Source organism: Hypanus sabinus, chromosome 23 (assembly GCF_030144855.1).
Source record: "Hypanus sabinus isolate sHypSab1 chromosome 23, sHypSab1.hap1, whole genome shotgun sequence".
Taxonomy (NCBI): Eukaryota; Metazoa; Chordata; class Chondrichthyes; order Myliobatiformes; family Dasyatidae; genus Hypanus; species Hypanus sabinus.
Window position 1 is genome coordinate 47,847,817 of NC_082728.1, and position 18,271 is coordinate 47,866,087.

At 41.8% G+C, this 18,271-nt stretch overlaps 1 protein-coding gene across 1 annotated transcript in view; it reads right to left on the reverse strand.

Annotated features, from left to right (window-relative positions):
• Positions 1–2,731: 2,731 nt before the first annotated feature.
• hs3st3l (heparan sulfate (glucosamine) 3-O-sulfotransferase 3-like) overlaps positions 2,732–18,271 on the reverse strand; it is a 156,945-nt gene continuing 141,405 nt past the window's right edge. Inside the window, exon 2 of the mRNA XM_059948842.1 lies at positions 2,732–3,350. Coding sequence (XP_059804825.1) covers positions 2,732–3,350 — 619 coding nt within the window. The remainder of the gene's footprint in view (positions 3,351–18,271) is intronic.

Genomic DNA, 18,271 nt, shown 5'->3' on the forward strand with positions numbered 1-18,271 from the left:
GTCCTTGTGACTGTGCATTCTTCCTGCTCAGAGCAGTCTCCTTTGTAGAAGGAGGGAGAGTCGCAGAAGATGAATTTAACCACCTGGGGTTAAACATGATTTTTTTTCCCAAGTTGTATTTGGCATAGATATGGCTGGATTACACAAAAGTGTTGGACATTTTATACTAGCCACAAAGGAGACGGCTGACTTTTGGAGATTTATCTCAAGTAAGGGCATAACACATCAGAAACATCAAGCTGAGCTTGAATCTTTGTTTGGTTTCTCACAGGCTGGAGAAAATGGAGCCCAAGCTCCAAATAAAGAGAGTAGAAGCAAAAGACAGATATTATAAATAAACCCAAAAGTAACTTTTATTTAAACTCCTAGTAATCATGAATTATTTAAACCCATTGGTGTATTTATAAGGGTGATAGATGAAACTCCTCACATACATTTGAAGAGAGGTTGTTAACTAAGTTAGTAAGTGTGTCGTAAGGAAGTCAAAAGATTTATTATCACTCCAATCAGCTCAGTAACTAGCACATTGCTTGCCAACAAGAACACGTAATAGCATTATATCACACCTCAATCATTGCTGCTTGCAATTAGACCTTAATTAAGAGCCTATGTTCTCCAAGTCAAAGTCCTTCAGGAAATCATGGAAGATCAATGAAATTATCTCATTTCCAGATTTGTTAACATATGGGTTATGATTTCTGTTGTTTCTCTGCAACAATAGAAACATTTCTTCCATTATTTCCCTTGGCACATCTGTTGTCTTGTGCTAGTTTCTAAGCCAGAGTGACCCCTGGCGTCCCTATGATACACTCACCAGTTTTGCTGCCATTATGCAATGAGTGCCCCAGGGTTTCTGATCCACCTCATCCTTCAAGTCAATACTGTAATTCATGACTGTATTTAGGTTAATCTGATAAAATTCACATGAATACAATAAATAGGGAGTTAGGAGTAGGCCACTTATCCCCTAAAGCCTGTCTTGTCTTCATTAAGACCGATATGCCATGGGTTTCAACTTCTTCTGTTCCAGTTCCCCAACTCTGTCAACTTCCCAGTCTTCCTCCGCTCCTTTTTTAAAAACCTCCAATGACTTCACTACCACAACCCTTGAGGGCAGAGAATTCCAGGGATTTCACTTCAGTTTTAAATATCACCAACCATTTTTGTAACTATGCCCCTTCATTCCAACCTCCCACAATAGTGGCAATGTCTTGATATTTACCCCCATTAAGACTCGTCAATATACTTCAGTAAACTTCTAAACTTCAAAGAATATAGATCCAGCATTCCTTAGAGAAAGACATACACACAAGAAACTGCTGATGCTAGGATCTGGAGCAAATAAAAACCTGCCGGCAGAGCTCAGTTGGTCAGGCAGCTTATGTGGATGCAGAAGGGTATCACTAGAATGAGGTTCATGATGCAGGGTGTAAACCTGAAATGCTAACTATGCATCTGCTCCCATTGATGCTGCCTGACCTGCTGAGTTCCTCAAGCAGTTCATTTTTTAGCTCCAACATCTTTAGCCATTAATGATAGGACAATCCTCTTATACCCAGAATTAGCCTAATGAGTCCACTTTGCACTGTCTCCAGTGCTAGTGCATACTTTATTAAGTCAGTGCGTATAAAAGATATCTGTGTCATGCTTTGTCATACAAAATTTGATGTGGGCCTTCTTCATTCACCTCCATGGTGCAGGATCTTCAGGTAGGACAAGAATGCATTGGACTGTATTGATGTCTGCAAGGAGTTTCCAATAAGACATCCATGACCCACCAAATTTGCATCAACATCCAACGATGCAGCATTAGATTGGGAACTGCATGAGTTTTTTTTAAAAGACAAAAAGAAGCAATAGTAACATGCCTCAAATGTGGACCTTACTGGAACTGTGAAAACACTGGGACTAGCAGAAAACATTCACATAAATAGAATTTATAGTAACCCACCAGGAAGAATAGAAAGTTGAATTTAGTCTAATTCAACAGGGAGGGCATTGAAGGTCCAAGCACAAGTGAGTTATAAACCGTTCCTCCCTCCCCATACACCATACCCCACTGGGAATAAGTGATTGAATGGTTTCCATTAACGTATATCTCAGGTGGTAAGATAAGAGGAAGTAAATTAGTTTATTGAAAAATAAAGTAAAACAATCCAAGCAGTTAGGCTCCTATAATGTCAGGATGTTGCTGTTACAATAAAGCAGTAACTGTAATGATACAAAGGGAGTGATAATCCACAGCACAGTGTGGCCCAGGACACCCACACATTGCTTCATAAAAATGACGACATTTCCTGTGGTGCAGTGAGTGAGTGCTAAAGAGAAACTAAGAGGTATCAGCCCTGATGTTACTCACTTTTATGACATAACTCTTAATAGATATCTATATATATATTTATACATATGTATATATTAAAAAATCAACAACCATTGCTTGGGACCACTGAAAGCAAAAATAAAGTCCTCACAAGATGGATATCGCCCTTTTGAGATGTGATGAAGACTTGGGTAAATATTGAGTGAAGAAGTCCCCCACAGTTCTTTGAAATGTCTTCAAGATCTGTAAAGCAGCAGATGCAGAATGCGCACAGTCCCAGCACAGCTCCTACGGATTATAAATGAACGTGCTACACCTCTGACTTGACATGCAGACTTGGTTAGTTTCCTTTGCTTCTGCAATTGTTCAGTTCATCATCACGGACTCCACCCCACCTCCCCTGCCCTCCTATCACTCCCAGCCAAAGTTTTGCCCAGTCATTTGATAGAAATGCCTGTTAAAGGGGCGGTAGAAGTCCCGCAGTTTCTGGACCACTCCTGGATCAATGTTCGGATGGATCCTGCCTTTTGTTTTGCCCAGGCAGTGAGGTTTGCCATTGCCCTGTGGCTTCTTCAGGCAGGGGAAGCCCTTGGTCTCATTGAAGAAGAAGTGGTCATCTGTTATAAGCCTCTGCAGGCCAAGGAAGTCCTGGACTTTACCCAGCTCTCCAGCTGGGTCAGTGATCAGCCTCTCCCCACTGACAAAGTGCATCTGCGACAAGGGGAAATACTGCAGCCAGTTCTCTAAGTGCTGAGCGTAGATCCCAATCCATATTGGGCTCCATGATGCATCAACCAGACCCGTAGTCCTGTTTTTGAAAGTGAGAGTTTCAAAGCCAGGGATGTCCGCTGCTTTTGAGATGATCTGGGTATAGTCTGAGATGGCTCTGGTCACTGGGTCCCGCACAACCACGATCAGCTTGGTGTCCTTGGACATGGCATGAATGCGGGCTGGTGCCTCTGCTGTCACAAAGTATCTGGGCGTTTTCTCCATCACAATCTGACCATCAAGTGCTTTGGGCATCAGATTCCTGCAACAAAGCACAACACACTTTGTAGTTAAATGTCAGAAGTCTTCCTTCTAAGTCAACGACAAGTAAAGACACTATGAAAAGCTTCTGTTTGATTGTTATTTTTATGAGTTTGTCAATGCTTTCTCCTTATTGGGCTTCCAAATCAGAGTAAGAGAAACTTCAAGTTTACAGCAATCAAGGCCAGTGATTTGACACACACATAATTAACACCAACACTTTGATAAGATTTGAGCTGTTAGTGGAATTTTTCCCAGCAGATGGTAGAAATTGGAAACCAAAACAGAAACTGTTGGTAGTAATTCAGTATTCAGAAGGTGGTGCTACTACACCAAGGTGGATGACATGACAGATTCTGAAGGGAGTCCTACCTTCTTCTGTCCTGAACTTTCTGTTTATATTTCAACCCAAAAAGAAAGACAAAAACATGAATAATAATAACTTAATTATGTAACACCTTTTATACATTAAGATGCAGACACAAAGTGGTTTACATAGATTGTAAAGATAATTCAATAGTCATAAAAATAGAAGACAAAATTAATAAGCATAAATAAAGACAAACATTATAGAGAATAAAATGTAATCAAGTATATCAAATTATATAAATGTAATCAACCTCATCAGGTATTAAATAGGCCAGGTTTAAAGAAGTAGCTTTTTGGAAGTGTTTTGACATGTTCCACAGCAATAGCCTGGTGTATCACTGTTGGTAGAGATTCAAGATATTTGGTGCATAAGAGCAAACGGCCACGTCACCAGTTCTCATGTGCTTTGCTCTAGCAACACTAAGCAAATCAGTATTTATGGATCTAAGATTACGATTAGGGATGTAAGGAGATAGACACTTCAGAATATACCGAGGAGCTGGTTTATTCAGAGCTTAATATGTTAGATGAAGGGCATAGAGTGATCTAACATATAGAGACGCTTTGAGGAAAGAGCAGTAGAATAAAGGGTGTAAAGGTAGTAAGGTAGAAGGGCTAAAGTGTGTGTACTTCAATGCAAGAAGCATCAGGAACAAGGGTGCTGAACTGAGAGTATGTATGTATGTATGTATGATGTATGCTTGGATACATACATGGAATTATGATGTAGTGGCCATTACAGAGTCTTGTCTGGCACCGGGGCAGCAATGGATTCTCAATATGCCTGTATTTCAGTGCTTTGAAAGGGATAGAGTGAGGAGAAGGGGAGGATGGGTGGCATTACTGGTCAGGGACACTATTACAGCTACAGAAAGGGTGGGTAATGTAGCAGGATCCTCTTTTGAGTCAGTAAGAGGTGCAAGTCAGGAAGAGGAAGGGAGCAGTTACTCTACTGGGGGTATTCTATAGGCCCCCTGGTAGCAGCAGAGATACCAAGGAGCAGATTGGGAGGCAGATTTTGGAAAGGTGCAGAAATAACAGGGTTGTTATCATGGGTGACTTTAACTTCCCTAATATTGATTGGCACTTGATTACTTCCAAGGGTTTAGATGGGGCAGAATTTGTTAAGTGTGTCCAGGATGGATTCCTGTCACAGTATGTTGACAGGCCAACTAGGGGGAATGCCATACTAGATCTAGTATTAGGTAACGAACTGGGTCAGGTCACAGATCTGTCAGTGGGTGAGCATCTGGGGGACAGTGATCACCGCTCCCTGGCATTTAGCATTGTCATGGAAAAGGACAGAATCAGAGAGAACAGGAAAATTTTTAATTGGGGAAGGGCAAATTATGAGGCTATAAGGCTAGAACTTGCGGGTGTGAATTGGGATGATGTTTTTGCAGGGAAATGTACTATGGACATGTGGTCAATGTTTAAGGATCTCTTGTAGGATGTTAGGGATAAATTTGTCCCGGTGAGGAAGAGAAAGAACGGTAAGGGTGAAGGAACCGTGAGTGACAAGTGAGGTGGAAAATCTAGTCAGGTGGAAGAAGGCAGCATACATGAGGTTTAGGAAGCAAGGATCAGATGGGTCTATTGAGGAATTTAGGGTAGCAAGAAAGGATCTTAAGAAGGGGCTGAGAAGAGCAAGAAGGGGGCATGAGAAGGCCTTGGCGAGTAGGGTAAAAGAAAACCCCAAGGCATTCTTTAATTATGTGAAGAACAAAAGGATGACAGGAATGAAGGTAGGACTGATTAGAGATAAAAGTGGAAAGATGTGCCTGGAGGCTGTGGAAGTGAGCGAGGTCCTCAATGAATACCTCTTCAGTATTCACCAATGAGAGGGAACTTAATGATGGTGAGGACAATATGAGTGAGGTTGATGTTCTGGAGCATGTTGATATTAAGGGAGAGGAGGTGTTGGAGTTGTTAAAATACATTAGGATGGATAAGTCTCCAGGGCCTGACGGAATATTCCCCAGGCTGCTCCACGAAGTGAGGAAAGAGATTGCTGAGCCTCTGGCTTGGATCTTTATGTCCTCATTGTCCACAGGAATGGTACTGGAGGATTGGAGGGAGGCAAATGGTGTCCCCTTGTTCAAAAAAGGTGGTAGGGATAGTCCAGGTAATTACAGACCAGTGAGCCTTACATCTGTGGTGGGAAAGCTGTTTGAAAAGATTCTTAGAGATAGAATCTATGGGTGGTTAGGGAATCATGGTCTGATCAGGGACAGTCAGCATGACTTTGTGAAGGGAAGATCATGTCTAACAAGCCTGATAAAGTTCTTTGAGGAAGTGACCAGGCATATAGATGAGGATAATGTAGTGGATGTGATCTACATGGATTTTAGTAAGGCATTTGACAAGGTTCCACACGGTAGGCTTATTCAGAAAGTCAGAAAGCATGGGATCCAGGGAAGTTTGGCCAGGTGGATTCAGAATTGGCTTGCCTGCAGAAAGCAGAGGGTCATGGTGGAGGGAGTACATTCAGATTGGAGGGTTGTGACTGGTTGTGTCCCACGAGGATCGGTTCTACTTTTCGTGACTTTTATTAACGACCTGGATGTGGGGGTAGAAGGGTGGTTTGGCAAGTTTGCAGACAACACAAAGGTTGGTGGTGTTGTAGGTAGTGTAGAGGATTGTCGAAGATTGCAGAGAGACTTTGATAGGATGCAGAAGTGGGCTGAGAAGTGGCAGATGGAGTTCAACCTGGAGAAGTGTGAGGTGGTACACTTTGGAAGGACAAACTCCAAGGCAGAGTACAAAGTAAATGGCAGGATACCTGGTAGTGTGGAGGAGCAGAGGGATCTGGGGGTACATGTTCACAGATCCCTGAAAGTTGCCTCCCAGGTAGATAGGGTAGTTAAGGAAGCTTATGGGGTGTTAGCTTTCATAAGTCGAGGGACAGAGTTTAAGAGACGCAATGTAATGATGCAGCTCTATAAAACTCTAGTTAGGCCACACTTGGAGTATTGTGTCCAGTTCTGGTTGCCTCAGTATAGGAAGGACGTGGAAGCATTGGAAAGGGTATAGAGGAGATTTACCAGGATGCTGCCTGGTTTAGAGAGTATGGATTATGATCAGAGATTAAGGGAGCTAGGGCTTTACTCTTTGGAGAGAAGGAGGATGAGAGGAGACATGATAGAGGTGTACAAGATATTAAGAGGAATAGACAGAGTGGACAGCCAGCGCCTCTTCCCCAGGGCACCACTGCTCAGTACAAGACGACATGGCTTTAAGGTAAGGGGAGGAAAGTTCAAGAGGGATATTGGAGGAAAGTTTTTTATTCAGAGAGTGGTTGGTGCATGGAATGCACTGCCTGAGTCAGTGGTGGAGGCAGATACACTAGTGAAGTTTAAGCGACTACTAGACAGGTATATGGAGGAATTTAAGGTGGGGGGGGGGGTTATATGGGAGGCAGAGTTTGAGGGTCGGCACAACATTGTGGGCCGAAGGGCCTGTAATGTGCTGTACTATTCTATATTCTATGTTCTATGTTCTAATATACAATTAAGGGTATTTTAAAATTGATCCTAGAGGTCACAGGCAGCCAGTGTAATGATGCCAAAACAAGTGAAATTCGCTCAGGTTTTCTTGTTCTTGCTGCTGCATTTTGAACAAGCTGCAGCCAATTTATATCTTTCTTTGCCACTGCTGAAAAGAGGGCATTACAATAATGTAATTGGCTAAAATCAAAAACCTGTATCAATTTTCCTGCATTTTGAGGTGTAGATAAAATAGACAGTTTGAGCAAGACTCTGCAATTGGATTTATTGGGCAAGAGGAGTTAAGGAATTAGTAGAAGAATCTGAACAAGGAATCCCATTTATCTATTTCAATATTACACTATTGAAAATATTCTTTTCTTACGGAGAATTTCAATGATAACACTCCTGCTACTCCCTGTTCCACACACTTTTGGAGGAATGCTGGGAATGAGGTCCACAGAAATACTCATAATTCTTCTGGGAATTTTACCCTACCACTGCCCAGTGATCTCCTGCATTAACCACGGCACTGATAATCCAATCTTCTGACCTACCTAATCACACGGTCACCTAAGGCTCCTGAATCGGATGGTTCTATCACTCAGAGCACAAATACTTCCCCAATCACTGATTGAAAACTCATCAGATTCCTTAAATGCCTCTTCTAGAAAGTTCTCAGTCTCCCTGATGGTCAACTCAACTCCCAGAGAACCCTTCTCCACCTTGCCCATCCGATGCCCATCTTCCCATACCCCAAGTCCCCCAAAGTGCTTTTGAACTCCAACTGTTGAACATCTACAGCACCTGCCAAACCTGCGGTCCCTAACACCATGAAAGACACTGGTATATCGGACGTCCACCACCTGCAGATTCCCCTCCAAATCACATGCCATCCTAGCTTGAACTACATTTAGTGCCCACTTTATTAGGGATCTCCTGCAATCCCAGGTGATCAGCAGCTCCTGAGATACTCAAACCACTCCGTCTGGCACCAATAATCATTCCAGAGTCAAAGTCACTTAGACCAAATTTCTTCCCATTCCTATGTTTGTTCTAAACCTCTATACTATGTCTACATGCTTTTGTACATTGACTTGCTGCCACATGATTAGCTGGATAGATATTTGCATTAAAGTGTAAGGATACGGTTGTACCTAACAAAGTGGCCAATCAATGTACATCACTGTTACTTCATTATTACTGGGTCTGAGCCCTTGAATTTCCTTCACAACTATATTCTGGGGGCATTTTGGCCAAAAGGACCACAATGCTTCAACAGCACCGGGAGCAATTGAGTCAAAGAGCACTACGGCATAGAAACAGGCTGTACGGCCCATCCAGTTTGTGTCAAATTACTATTCTGCCTAGTCCCATTCACCTTTAGCTGGACCGCAGCCCTTTGTACCTCCCCTGTCCAGGTCAATATCCAAAATTCTTTTAAATGTTGCAATTAAACACACATCCAACACTTCCATTGGCAGCTCATTCCACCCGCACCACCTTCTGGGTGAAGAAGTTTGCCTCAAGTTCCCCCTTAAATATTTCACCTTTTACCATTAGCCTATGACCTTTAGTTCTACTCTTATAAAATTTAACATAAAATCCAAATTCTTGTACTCAATACTCTTCTGATTTATGAAGGCCAGTGTGCTGAAAGCTCTCTTTATATCCCTGTCTACCTGCGATGTCAAGGAATTATGGAGCCATATTCCCAAATCCCTCTCTTTTACTGGTACTTTGCTTCCCGGACCCCTACCCTACCCTGGTCTGTCCTCCCAAAGTACACACTTGTCTGCATTAAGTTCCATCTGCCATTTTTCCAGCTGGTCCAGATCCCACTTCAAGCTTTGAAAGCCTTTCTCGCTATTCACTAGAACCCCTAATCCTATGTTATCTGCAAATCTGCTGATCCAGTTTACCACATTATCATCAAAATCATTAATATATTAATGACAAACAACAATGAACCCAGCACCGATCCCAGTGCTGCTCCTCTAGGCACACACCACCAGTCAATGGGGTAATCATCTACTACTGTACCATTCTCTGACTTCTCCCGCTTAACCAATGTTGAATCCAATTTATTACCTCATCCTAAATGCCAAGCAACTGAACCTTCTGGACCATCATCCGAGATGGGTCTTCATTAAATGCCTTGCTAAAGTCCATGTAGACAACAAATACTGTCTTTCCTTCATCATCTTTCCTTCTAACCTCCTTGAAAAGCTCTATAAGATTAGTTAGACAAGATCTACCACATACAAAGCCATGTTTACTAACCCTAATCAGGCCCTCTCTATTCAAATACTTAGATATCCTGCCCTTTAGTATGCTTTCAAATAATTTCCTCACTACTGATGTCAGGATCGCTGGTTGAGAATTTCCTGGCTTATTCTAAGAGAATTTCTAGAACAGTGGAACAATGTTAGCTATCTCCCAGCACCTCACCCATGGCTAAGGATATTTTTAAATACATTCTCTGCACTAGCCTCGCACGTGGTCCGAGGGGGCACCTTGTCAAGCGCTGGGGTCTTACCACTCTAATTTTCATCAAGTCAGCAAGGACCTCCTCCTCTGTAATCTATGTATCACTATATATCATCCATGACTCCACTGCCATTTTGCCTCACTTCTACAGACTCTGTGTCCATCTCCTAATTAAATACAATATCCATTTAAGATCTCCCCCATCTATATTGGGTCCACATAGATGACTGTGTTGAACTTGAAGTAGACCAATTTTGTCCCTTGCTACCCCTTTGCTCTTAATATATCTCTAGAAGCCCTTGGGATTCTCCTTCTCTTGTATGCCAAAGCAAACCCATGCCTGCTTTCTTCCCTCGTAAGTGTTCTCTTGCATTGTTTATATTCCTCAAGTGCCTCATTTGTTCCTTGTTGCTTATACTTGTTGTTCACTTCCTTCTTCTTTACAGGGAGAGGATGGGAAATAAATATTGGCATTGATGGTGATGTCTTGATTCTAAACATAACTTGCCAACTAGCACAAAGCAAAATCAGAAGGAAAGACTTAATAGGGACCTGAGGGGAAACAATTTCACACAGAGGGTTGTGGGTATGTGGAACAAGCTGTCAAAAGAAGCTATAGATACAATTAATGCATTTAAAAACATTTAGACAGGCTAGGAAATGTATATGGCTAGGAAATGTTTCGAGGGATGAGGGTCAAATGCAGGCAAATAATACTAGCTCAGGTAGGCATATGGTCAGACTAATGAGCTGGGAAAAGATGCAACCCCAGTGAACCAGGATATGGTTCACCCTGCAGCAATGGGCCCATGAATGTGGTGACGGCCACCACATAGTGCACCTTTTTAGGATTCTGCAATCCTGAGGGTTCTAGTTCCACTATTGGATCCCTGACAAATTTCATGGGCAGCTACGTTAAGCTGGGTGTTCTCACAACACTGCAGAAGCTGAAATATGGAGCAAAAAAAAAACAAACTGCTGGAGAAAGTCATTGGATCTGGCAGCATCTGTGGAAGGAAATGGACAGAAGCCTTAACGCAAACACTGACTGTCCAGTTTCATCCATAGATGATGCCTAACCCCTGAGTTCCACTAGCAGCTTGCTTTCTGTCCTAGATACCACGATGCCCAATCTGACTTTCTTCAGGACTGGCACTCTGGATTGTTACCCCTTATGGTTAAAGCAGCTCATGTACTGTCTTGCAGGTTATCAATTGTTAATTAAAGTAGGGAAATGTGGATCTATAGGTAGCCTAGGAATCAAAGCACTCTCCACCAAGTCACTATGCTGCTATCCGCCATCAGATTTGTCAAAGGACAATGAACCCATGAACTCATACCTTGGTATTTCATTTTCCCTCTCTTTTTCCACCATTTAATTTTCTTCTTGATATATATACTTCATATTATAATTTATAGTTTTATTGTTATGTATTGTAATGCCTTACAATACAAGGCCGTATGCCTGGGAAACGTGGAAGAGGAAGGCAAAGAAGAAAATATATGGACACTGTGAAAGAACTAATAGATCTACATGTGCGAGATATCATTGATTGTTCGATGTGGAAAGCCATGATCGCCCAAACGTGTAACACGCAAGGCACATGACAAAGAAGATTGTAATGTAGTACTGCCACGAAACAACATGGCATACAGTATGCTAGTGAATGAAACATGTTTCTGATTCTGTGTCCTATCCTGATCTCTTAAATCTGAAGGTTAAAGTTTCATGCTATCTGTCCATCATTCGGTACATTAGGTACAATAACATAAAAATTATTCTGTGCTGTAGACCTGTAATAGAATCAATGGCTGAAAGAGACTAATATTCCCACAATCTAGCATATTAAGTTTTGTAAAACATGGAATGAATATCTGTCAGGTCAAATGACAACTTAATTCTTTTTGAAACTTGTAGCATGTGAACCGCAATAAACACTGAGAATATCTGTGAAATGGTTTGATTGCTGTGTTTATTGTTTATATGTAACCTTTAAAGTACTTTGAAAGCCCAAGTATTGTGACTGGATGTCAAGGAATGAATGAAATGAAATAAAAATTAGTAACCATAAAAATGTGAATGTCTGTGTGGATTTGGGTTTATCACTTATTGGTGTAAACCTGTAATGTACCTGTAATGTAAACCCAGGAATGTTGTGTCTCACCATGAAGACACGAGAACAAAAGATCAAAGAGCATGTTTGTCTCTTGATGACTGTGCTAGTGAAACTTGACCTGCTTTTTGAGATTTTCTTTGGACTTCAGATGGGACCAGAAATCGCAATTGGTGTCTGGGATCAAGGGTTGGATTCACGAGCAAGTAGAAATTGGTATGCTTCCGACAGCAGCAATTGAGCTCAGAAATGTTTGTGACTGGCTGAGTGGTATTTTGCGTGGATTATTGTTGTTTGTTTTATGACAATAAAGTAGTTACTTTGCTGAGCTTGCACACTTACTACCACATCTTCTGGACATTCAAATTGTTGGCTCTGATCAATCCAGTCCATTGTGCACACACACTTTGTGCTCAGATGAATCACAGATTCTGACCTTTTTGTGTATAATCCTACAGGAACAGAAGGAGTTCATTAAATAGCAGTTCTGCTTTGGGACAGAAGTTTTCTTGATTAGTGGTAAGTGGTGCTGGCCTCCACTTATCTCCAATAATTGATGAGGCTTCAAGCCAACTATATGGGATCACCATGGTTAAGACCTCCCACCAACTAAGCCAAGCAGGTGAATTGCAAAGGCATAGAAGTCTAGTAAGTAACAACTGGTTCAGTACTATGTTGTGGGCCAAAGGGTCTGATCCTGTGCTAATCTGTTCTGTGTTCTATGGTGTCAACAAGTTAATGGGTGATTGGCAGAAACAAGGTGGATTGAAGAGCCTGTTTGTGTGCTGTACTGTTCTGTGTTTTATTGGGGTAGACAAGTAATGGATGTCCGGCCTGGACAAGGTGGTCTAGAGAGCCTGTTTCTGTGCTACATGTCTGATTGTAACGCAGCTTTACCTTGGAGAAGGATGACATCAGGATTACCATCAAAGGCCTCAGGTGCTGCCTGACTGATTCCACCCCCCCCCCCCTTTTCCATCACAGCCAACCCAGGGGGAGCAGCCCTCCGCTCTCTGGCTGTCTCCTTCTCCAGCATTAAGTGCAACATTGCTTGCAAAGCAGGTGCGCCCACTGTATGTTACTAACACAACATCAGGTGGAACCGACTGGGATTGGCATTGGTTTATTGTTGCCATCTGTACCGAGGTGCTGTGAAAACCTTGTCTTGCTTGATGCTCATTGCATAATGCATTGGGGTAAAACAATAAGAGAATGCAGAATAAACTGCAGTCATGGCGTTCCATTCTGCCCTCTGTTATTGTTTTTCCGTCTGCTACTTCAATTCACTGTGCAGTGATTTGACCTGCATGTAGAGTACACAGGACCAGAATTGCACATTGGCCCCCTGAGCAAGGGGGCTGTGTCCTCTTTGCACATGCATCATGCATGCTAAGGGCAGCATTGCAGTTAGTGACCAACATTTGATTCAAAAAACTACCACTTAATGTGTTAAGTATTACAATCCCCATTAGACTTCCTCGCTTAGCAAGTCGAGGACCTCTATGTTTGTGTGACTTTGGCAGTTTATCACGTGATTTACAGTCAGAGGTCAGTTATCTGGTTAATTAAGAGGCGGCTGAGTTACTCCATTGGTCGGATATTTCCTCAGCCCACCCCCTCCATTGAGTTCCCTCAGCTCTGTCCACCAGCTGCTAGAGCACACCAGACTGTAACATGTGAGATACCCAAGATTCTACTGTTTACCAATGCCTGTCCAGGCCAACACAGTGCAGTAGTGACAGATGTTCGATCCTGAACTCTGGTGCTGTCTTTGTGGAACTTGCACCTTCTCCCTTGAACCAGGTGGGTTTTCCACAGATGCTTCAGCAACTGTCCAAAGGTGTGCTGGTAGGTTAGATGACTACAGTAACTAACAATGTATCCAGGGCAGTTAAGAAAGCTGGATGTGAGTAGAGCAGGTATTGATAGGGCACATAAGAGAGATTAGGTTCCATGGAAGTCAGTGGGCAACTGGGTTTGTCGAGATCCAGCAAAGCCTGAATGGACTGACAAGCCTGCAATGGAGTAAGAAAATATAAATGATTTTGAAATACAGAAACAACTAAAAATAAGCCAGAGGTTGGAGTTATCTGATGAAAGGAGCTCAAAAATTACAATAAACCAAGAAAAAACTGGCTTCATGCCCTCTTCAGCAGGTCCTTAGTGTTAAATATTCCAGATCTTTCTAATGAAACACTCTTAGTGGACAGCTGCAGGCAGCATCCGATCCTTGAAAATATAAATGAGAAGAGGTTTTTCCACTGAAGAATGAAATTATTCTAAATCCCTGAAGTCTGTAGCAAAGGTCAGTTATGAATATTTTTAATAATAAAAATCGTTCCTGTTGAGCTGGAGGAAGAGGGTAGTGAGCTCTGATCTAAAGGCCTAGTGATCGATCATTCCTCCCCACCCCTCCTCCTTTAGTAAGCTGCTCTAATGCTTGCTCCCCTAAGGGCTCAACAAGACCATTGAATTGTTGGTGCAACAAACGTAGAGGAAGACTTACCATGATTACATTTATTATACATATTATGAATAAAGCATATTTTTAGAAATGAAAACAAGGACAGGAAGCTTTGCCCGGGAGAGTTACTGGGGATCAACAACCAGAGTTGAAAGTGTATGCACAGATAAAATCCATACACCAAATCTCCACACGGGCCTATTGGTTGGGCAGGCACTGACTGTACCGTGCCAAGTCTGCGCCCAGAAACCAGGTCCAGCATGCTTTCTATCCTCCCAGCTTCAATGCTCAGCTCTTCTTCCTACACACAACATATGGTTGGAATAAATTAAAGAAGATACAGCCAATATTTTTGCTAACCAGATGCTTGTTGCAGTACGCCTGAAGAATATTAACATCAACCTACAAGCAATGATAAGTTACCAATGTCAAATCAATCTTTTACTTAACTGGAAACAATTATGCAAATAGTCAAGGTTTGAATCATAGGTGGGAAGCTGGACAGAATGTTAACGCTGCAAGTGAATTTTGATCCCCTAGGTCTCTTGCTCTGAGCAAAATGCCTCCACTAAACATGTTAATTGATTCTCCCTTTGAATGGCAAAATCCCTTAATATATTTTTTCCCCAGAAGTCAGCTGTGGTTCTTCATCCTCATCGTTGTTCTGTATTTTGCTGTTTTGCTTTGAATCCTCTTCAGGACCTCAAGAACTTCTCATGAGTACAAAGTAGAGCCTTTCGTCACAGGAGAAGTGACAACTTGGCTCAGTAGCAGATACAAAACTGACAGCAGTTCAAAGGTCATTTTATGGTCAACCCCCAACACTTTGAACTTGCCTGTCTGAATTGACCAAGAGTACTCACTGTTGTTACTGTGGGTGGTGCACATTGAGTGCAAGGGAACTGGTACTATTTCTTCCCTTTGCAAAGATGTTTGCCATTAATCTTGGAGCTAAAGATTATTTGGGCAACTCTCAGTAAAGGAGGTGGAAAGTGAGGCTGAGCCAAATAGTTCAATTCCAGTTCTAAACTCTGCCTAACAACAGGTAATACAGTGCAATGAAAGTGGGCTGTAGAACTCCCCTGCACTGATTTAGCTGCCTACCTGTGGGTTTCGACCTAAAGCCAGACAGTTGCAAGCTACCAAGATATCCCCCCACCACCCCCCCCCCCAGGCCAACCTCTGTTGAAAAGTGTGTGCAGCCAAATGAGTGAAGACAAGTTTCTTTATCCCCATGGGCAACAGAGGCTCTCCCTCTCTTGTGACAATTCCCAGACCCTCCTTCCCCACCCCAGCAACCCTACACAACAACAGAAATGTCTAGCCAACCAATTACTTGCTCAAGCGGTTGGAACTATTCCCATCACCTAACATTCTGAAATGTACTGACAAGCTACAGATACATCTCAGGAGGATGAGACTGATGTTGAAAAATCTGCAAGGCTTGGATGGCTTACCATTCACCTGATAACCTGCTGACCTGACTCGCAGCTCTGCTTTATATCAGACCTTCAGAAACAGGCACCAATGATGTAAAGTTATGGGAACAGCCTTTTCAAAGTTGCTAAGTGTTAAATTGTTTTATTTTTGCCCTGTGTACAATGAAGAAACTTGTTTTGCATATTCATCCAGAGTGATTCACCACAACAGTGTATTGAGGTAGTGCAATGGTCTACCTTGATGGCTAAGTAGGAAATACAAAGACAATTAGATAAGATGACATGATGGACAACCAGACAGGTGTCCCAATCTTCAAGGGAGTGCACTGCATCCACAACATAGAGCAGACGTTTGTTAGAAAGTACACATAACACTTCCATTTTTTTGGTGGAGCTCATTGCTGAATAATCACATAGAGCCAGAGACTGAAAATACAGTGATCGTAGGTCAAAATCCTAAGTAAACTTATTATCAAAGTACATATATGTTAACTCATCCTACCTTGAAATTCATTTTATTGCAGGTACTTACAGGGAAAAATACAATTGAATTTTACAAAAAATTATACTGACTAACAAACAATCAATGTGCAAAAGAGGGCAAACTGAGCAAATAAAAAAATACTAAGGACATGAGTTGTAAAGAGCTTTTGAAAGTGAGTCTGTATGTTGTAGAATCATTCAGTGTAATGGTGAATGACGTTCCCACGCTGGCTCAGGAGTAATAAGTGTTTGCTGAAACTGGTGCTGTGGGACCTAGGTTTCCTGTCCGTCCTGCTCAATGCTACTAGCAAGAAGAGAGCATGGCCTGGATGGCAGGAGTCTTTAAAAAACTGGCACTAACAATAAACTGGCGGCATTTTGTGGGCAGCTCACAATTTTCTCAATCTACTAGTTGCAAGGAGAATTGATTGATGCAGAAAATATCAAAGAATGCTTCTCCAGGTTGGAGAAAAGAGGCAGTGTTTTGTCTATGATTAAAGCTGAATGGGGTTTTGGTAGGATTCGTTATTGTGACATGGGAAAGAGATGAATCTGACTACTGGAAAAATGTCATCATTTAAGTAGATGCAGCCACATGCTTATTGGTGAGTGACAACAACTTAGAGGAGTGAAAATTTAATGAAGTGAAAATCTAACATGGAAAGGGCAGAAAAATTCACCTGTGATTATCATCAAAATTATCAGAAAGGAACTGGAGATGAATGCTGGTGCTCTCAATTGAGTTTAATGCTGTGAGTAAAGACAACGTTCTCTTTAAATATATAACTTACCCACATATTAGTAAGTCAGAACCCTCCCTAAAAATACTGTGACCCACTGTCATAACAGTTGTTCAGGAAAAACCTCACTATCTACATCTCAAGGGCAATAAGAAGTGAGCATTAAATGGTGACTTCCAGTTCCTGCCAATGAATAAATTACAGCACCAACTGGTATGTGTTATAAAAGTTTGTTTTGGAACTCTGGAGTATTGTAAAAAAAAGTATATATAGGCAGGTCAGATTTGAAGAGCAAACACAATACTGAAACGACTGTTATTGGTAGTTTGAAGGTGTGTGTGTGTGTGTGTGTGTGTGTGTGTGTGAGAGAGAGAGAGCAGTCACGTGCGAGGTTATGAATTCCAAGTTGCTAAAATGCCAGAGGCATGACTTTGAGCTTCTGTTCCCAAATCTTCCCTAAGGAGACTAAATAGGATGCTCAGTCTTGATACAAAGATTTCTGTAGTGCAAGGTTAAATGACAAGGAAATGGTTCAAGCCACCCTCTATTCTGCAACTATTCTATTCAATTCTATTCAATGTCTGTTCTCAGCCTCTATTCTCTGGCTAAGCAGCCAGCATTAAACAAGTTGTCGGACACCCATAGTTAAGTGGATATTAAACAGCATGGATTTATACTACTCTGGAACTGCTGTGAAGCAGCTTTGCTTAGTGTCATTGATATAAACTTAAACTGAAGCTGAAGTGAGGTTCCGACTTCCCAGAGTGAAATAGGGTGAGACCTCACAGTTCATCTACATTCAGCTATTCAAGCCCTCTGATCTGATTTTTTAGAAAAGGATTGTTGCCTAAAAACAAGTACTCCATGTACTTTATGTTAACAATGTCTGGATTACTGACTTTGTGAGTCCTGGTTGTAAAGAGTTAATACCATTCCATCATACTGGTTCAGACCGTTTAGAAGAGCTCATGTAAAGAGTTAATGCCATTTAAATGCCCAGCTGTAAAGTCTTAATGTAATATTGCAATCCCAATATAAAGCATTAATGCCATTCAGATATCCCAATGTAAAGTTAAAAAAAATCAATTTCCTGTAACATTTACATCACAGAATATTTTGCAGATGAAAGGGAGGTCTGTGGTTAGGGAATGTTCATCCTAATGTTGCTCCTGATGCTCTCTTTGTAATGCAGCCTTTTAGCCTTCGTTGAACAGTCTCTTATCTTTACAGAGGACTGACAGGGATGCTCTTGCTGATTGACTCCATTGAAACTATCAATAGATTTCCAATTAGGCATGCACTCAGAACCCATAGAATAAAGTGTTTTTAAAAAATCTG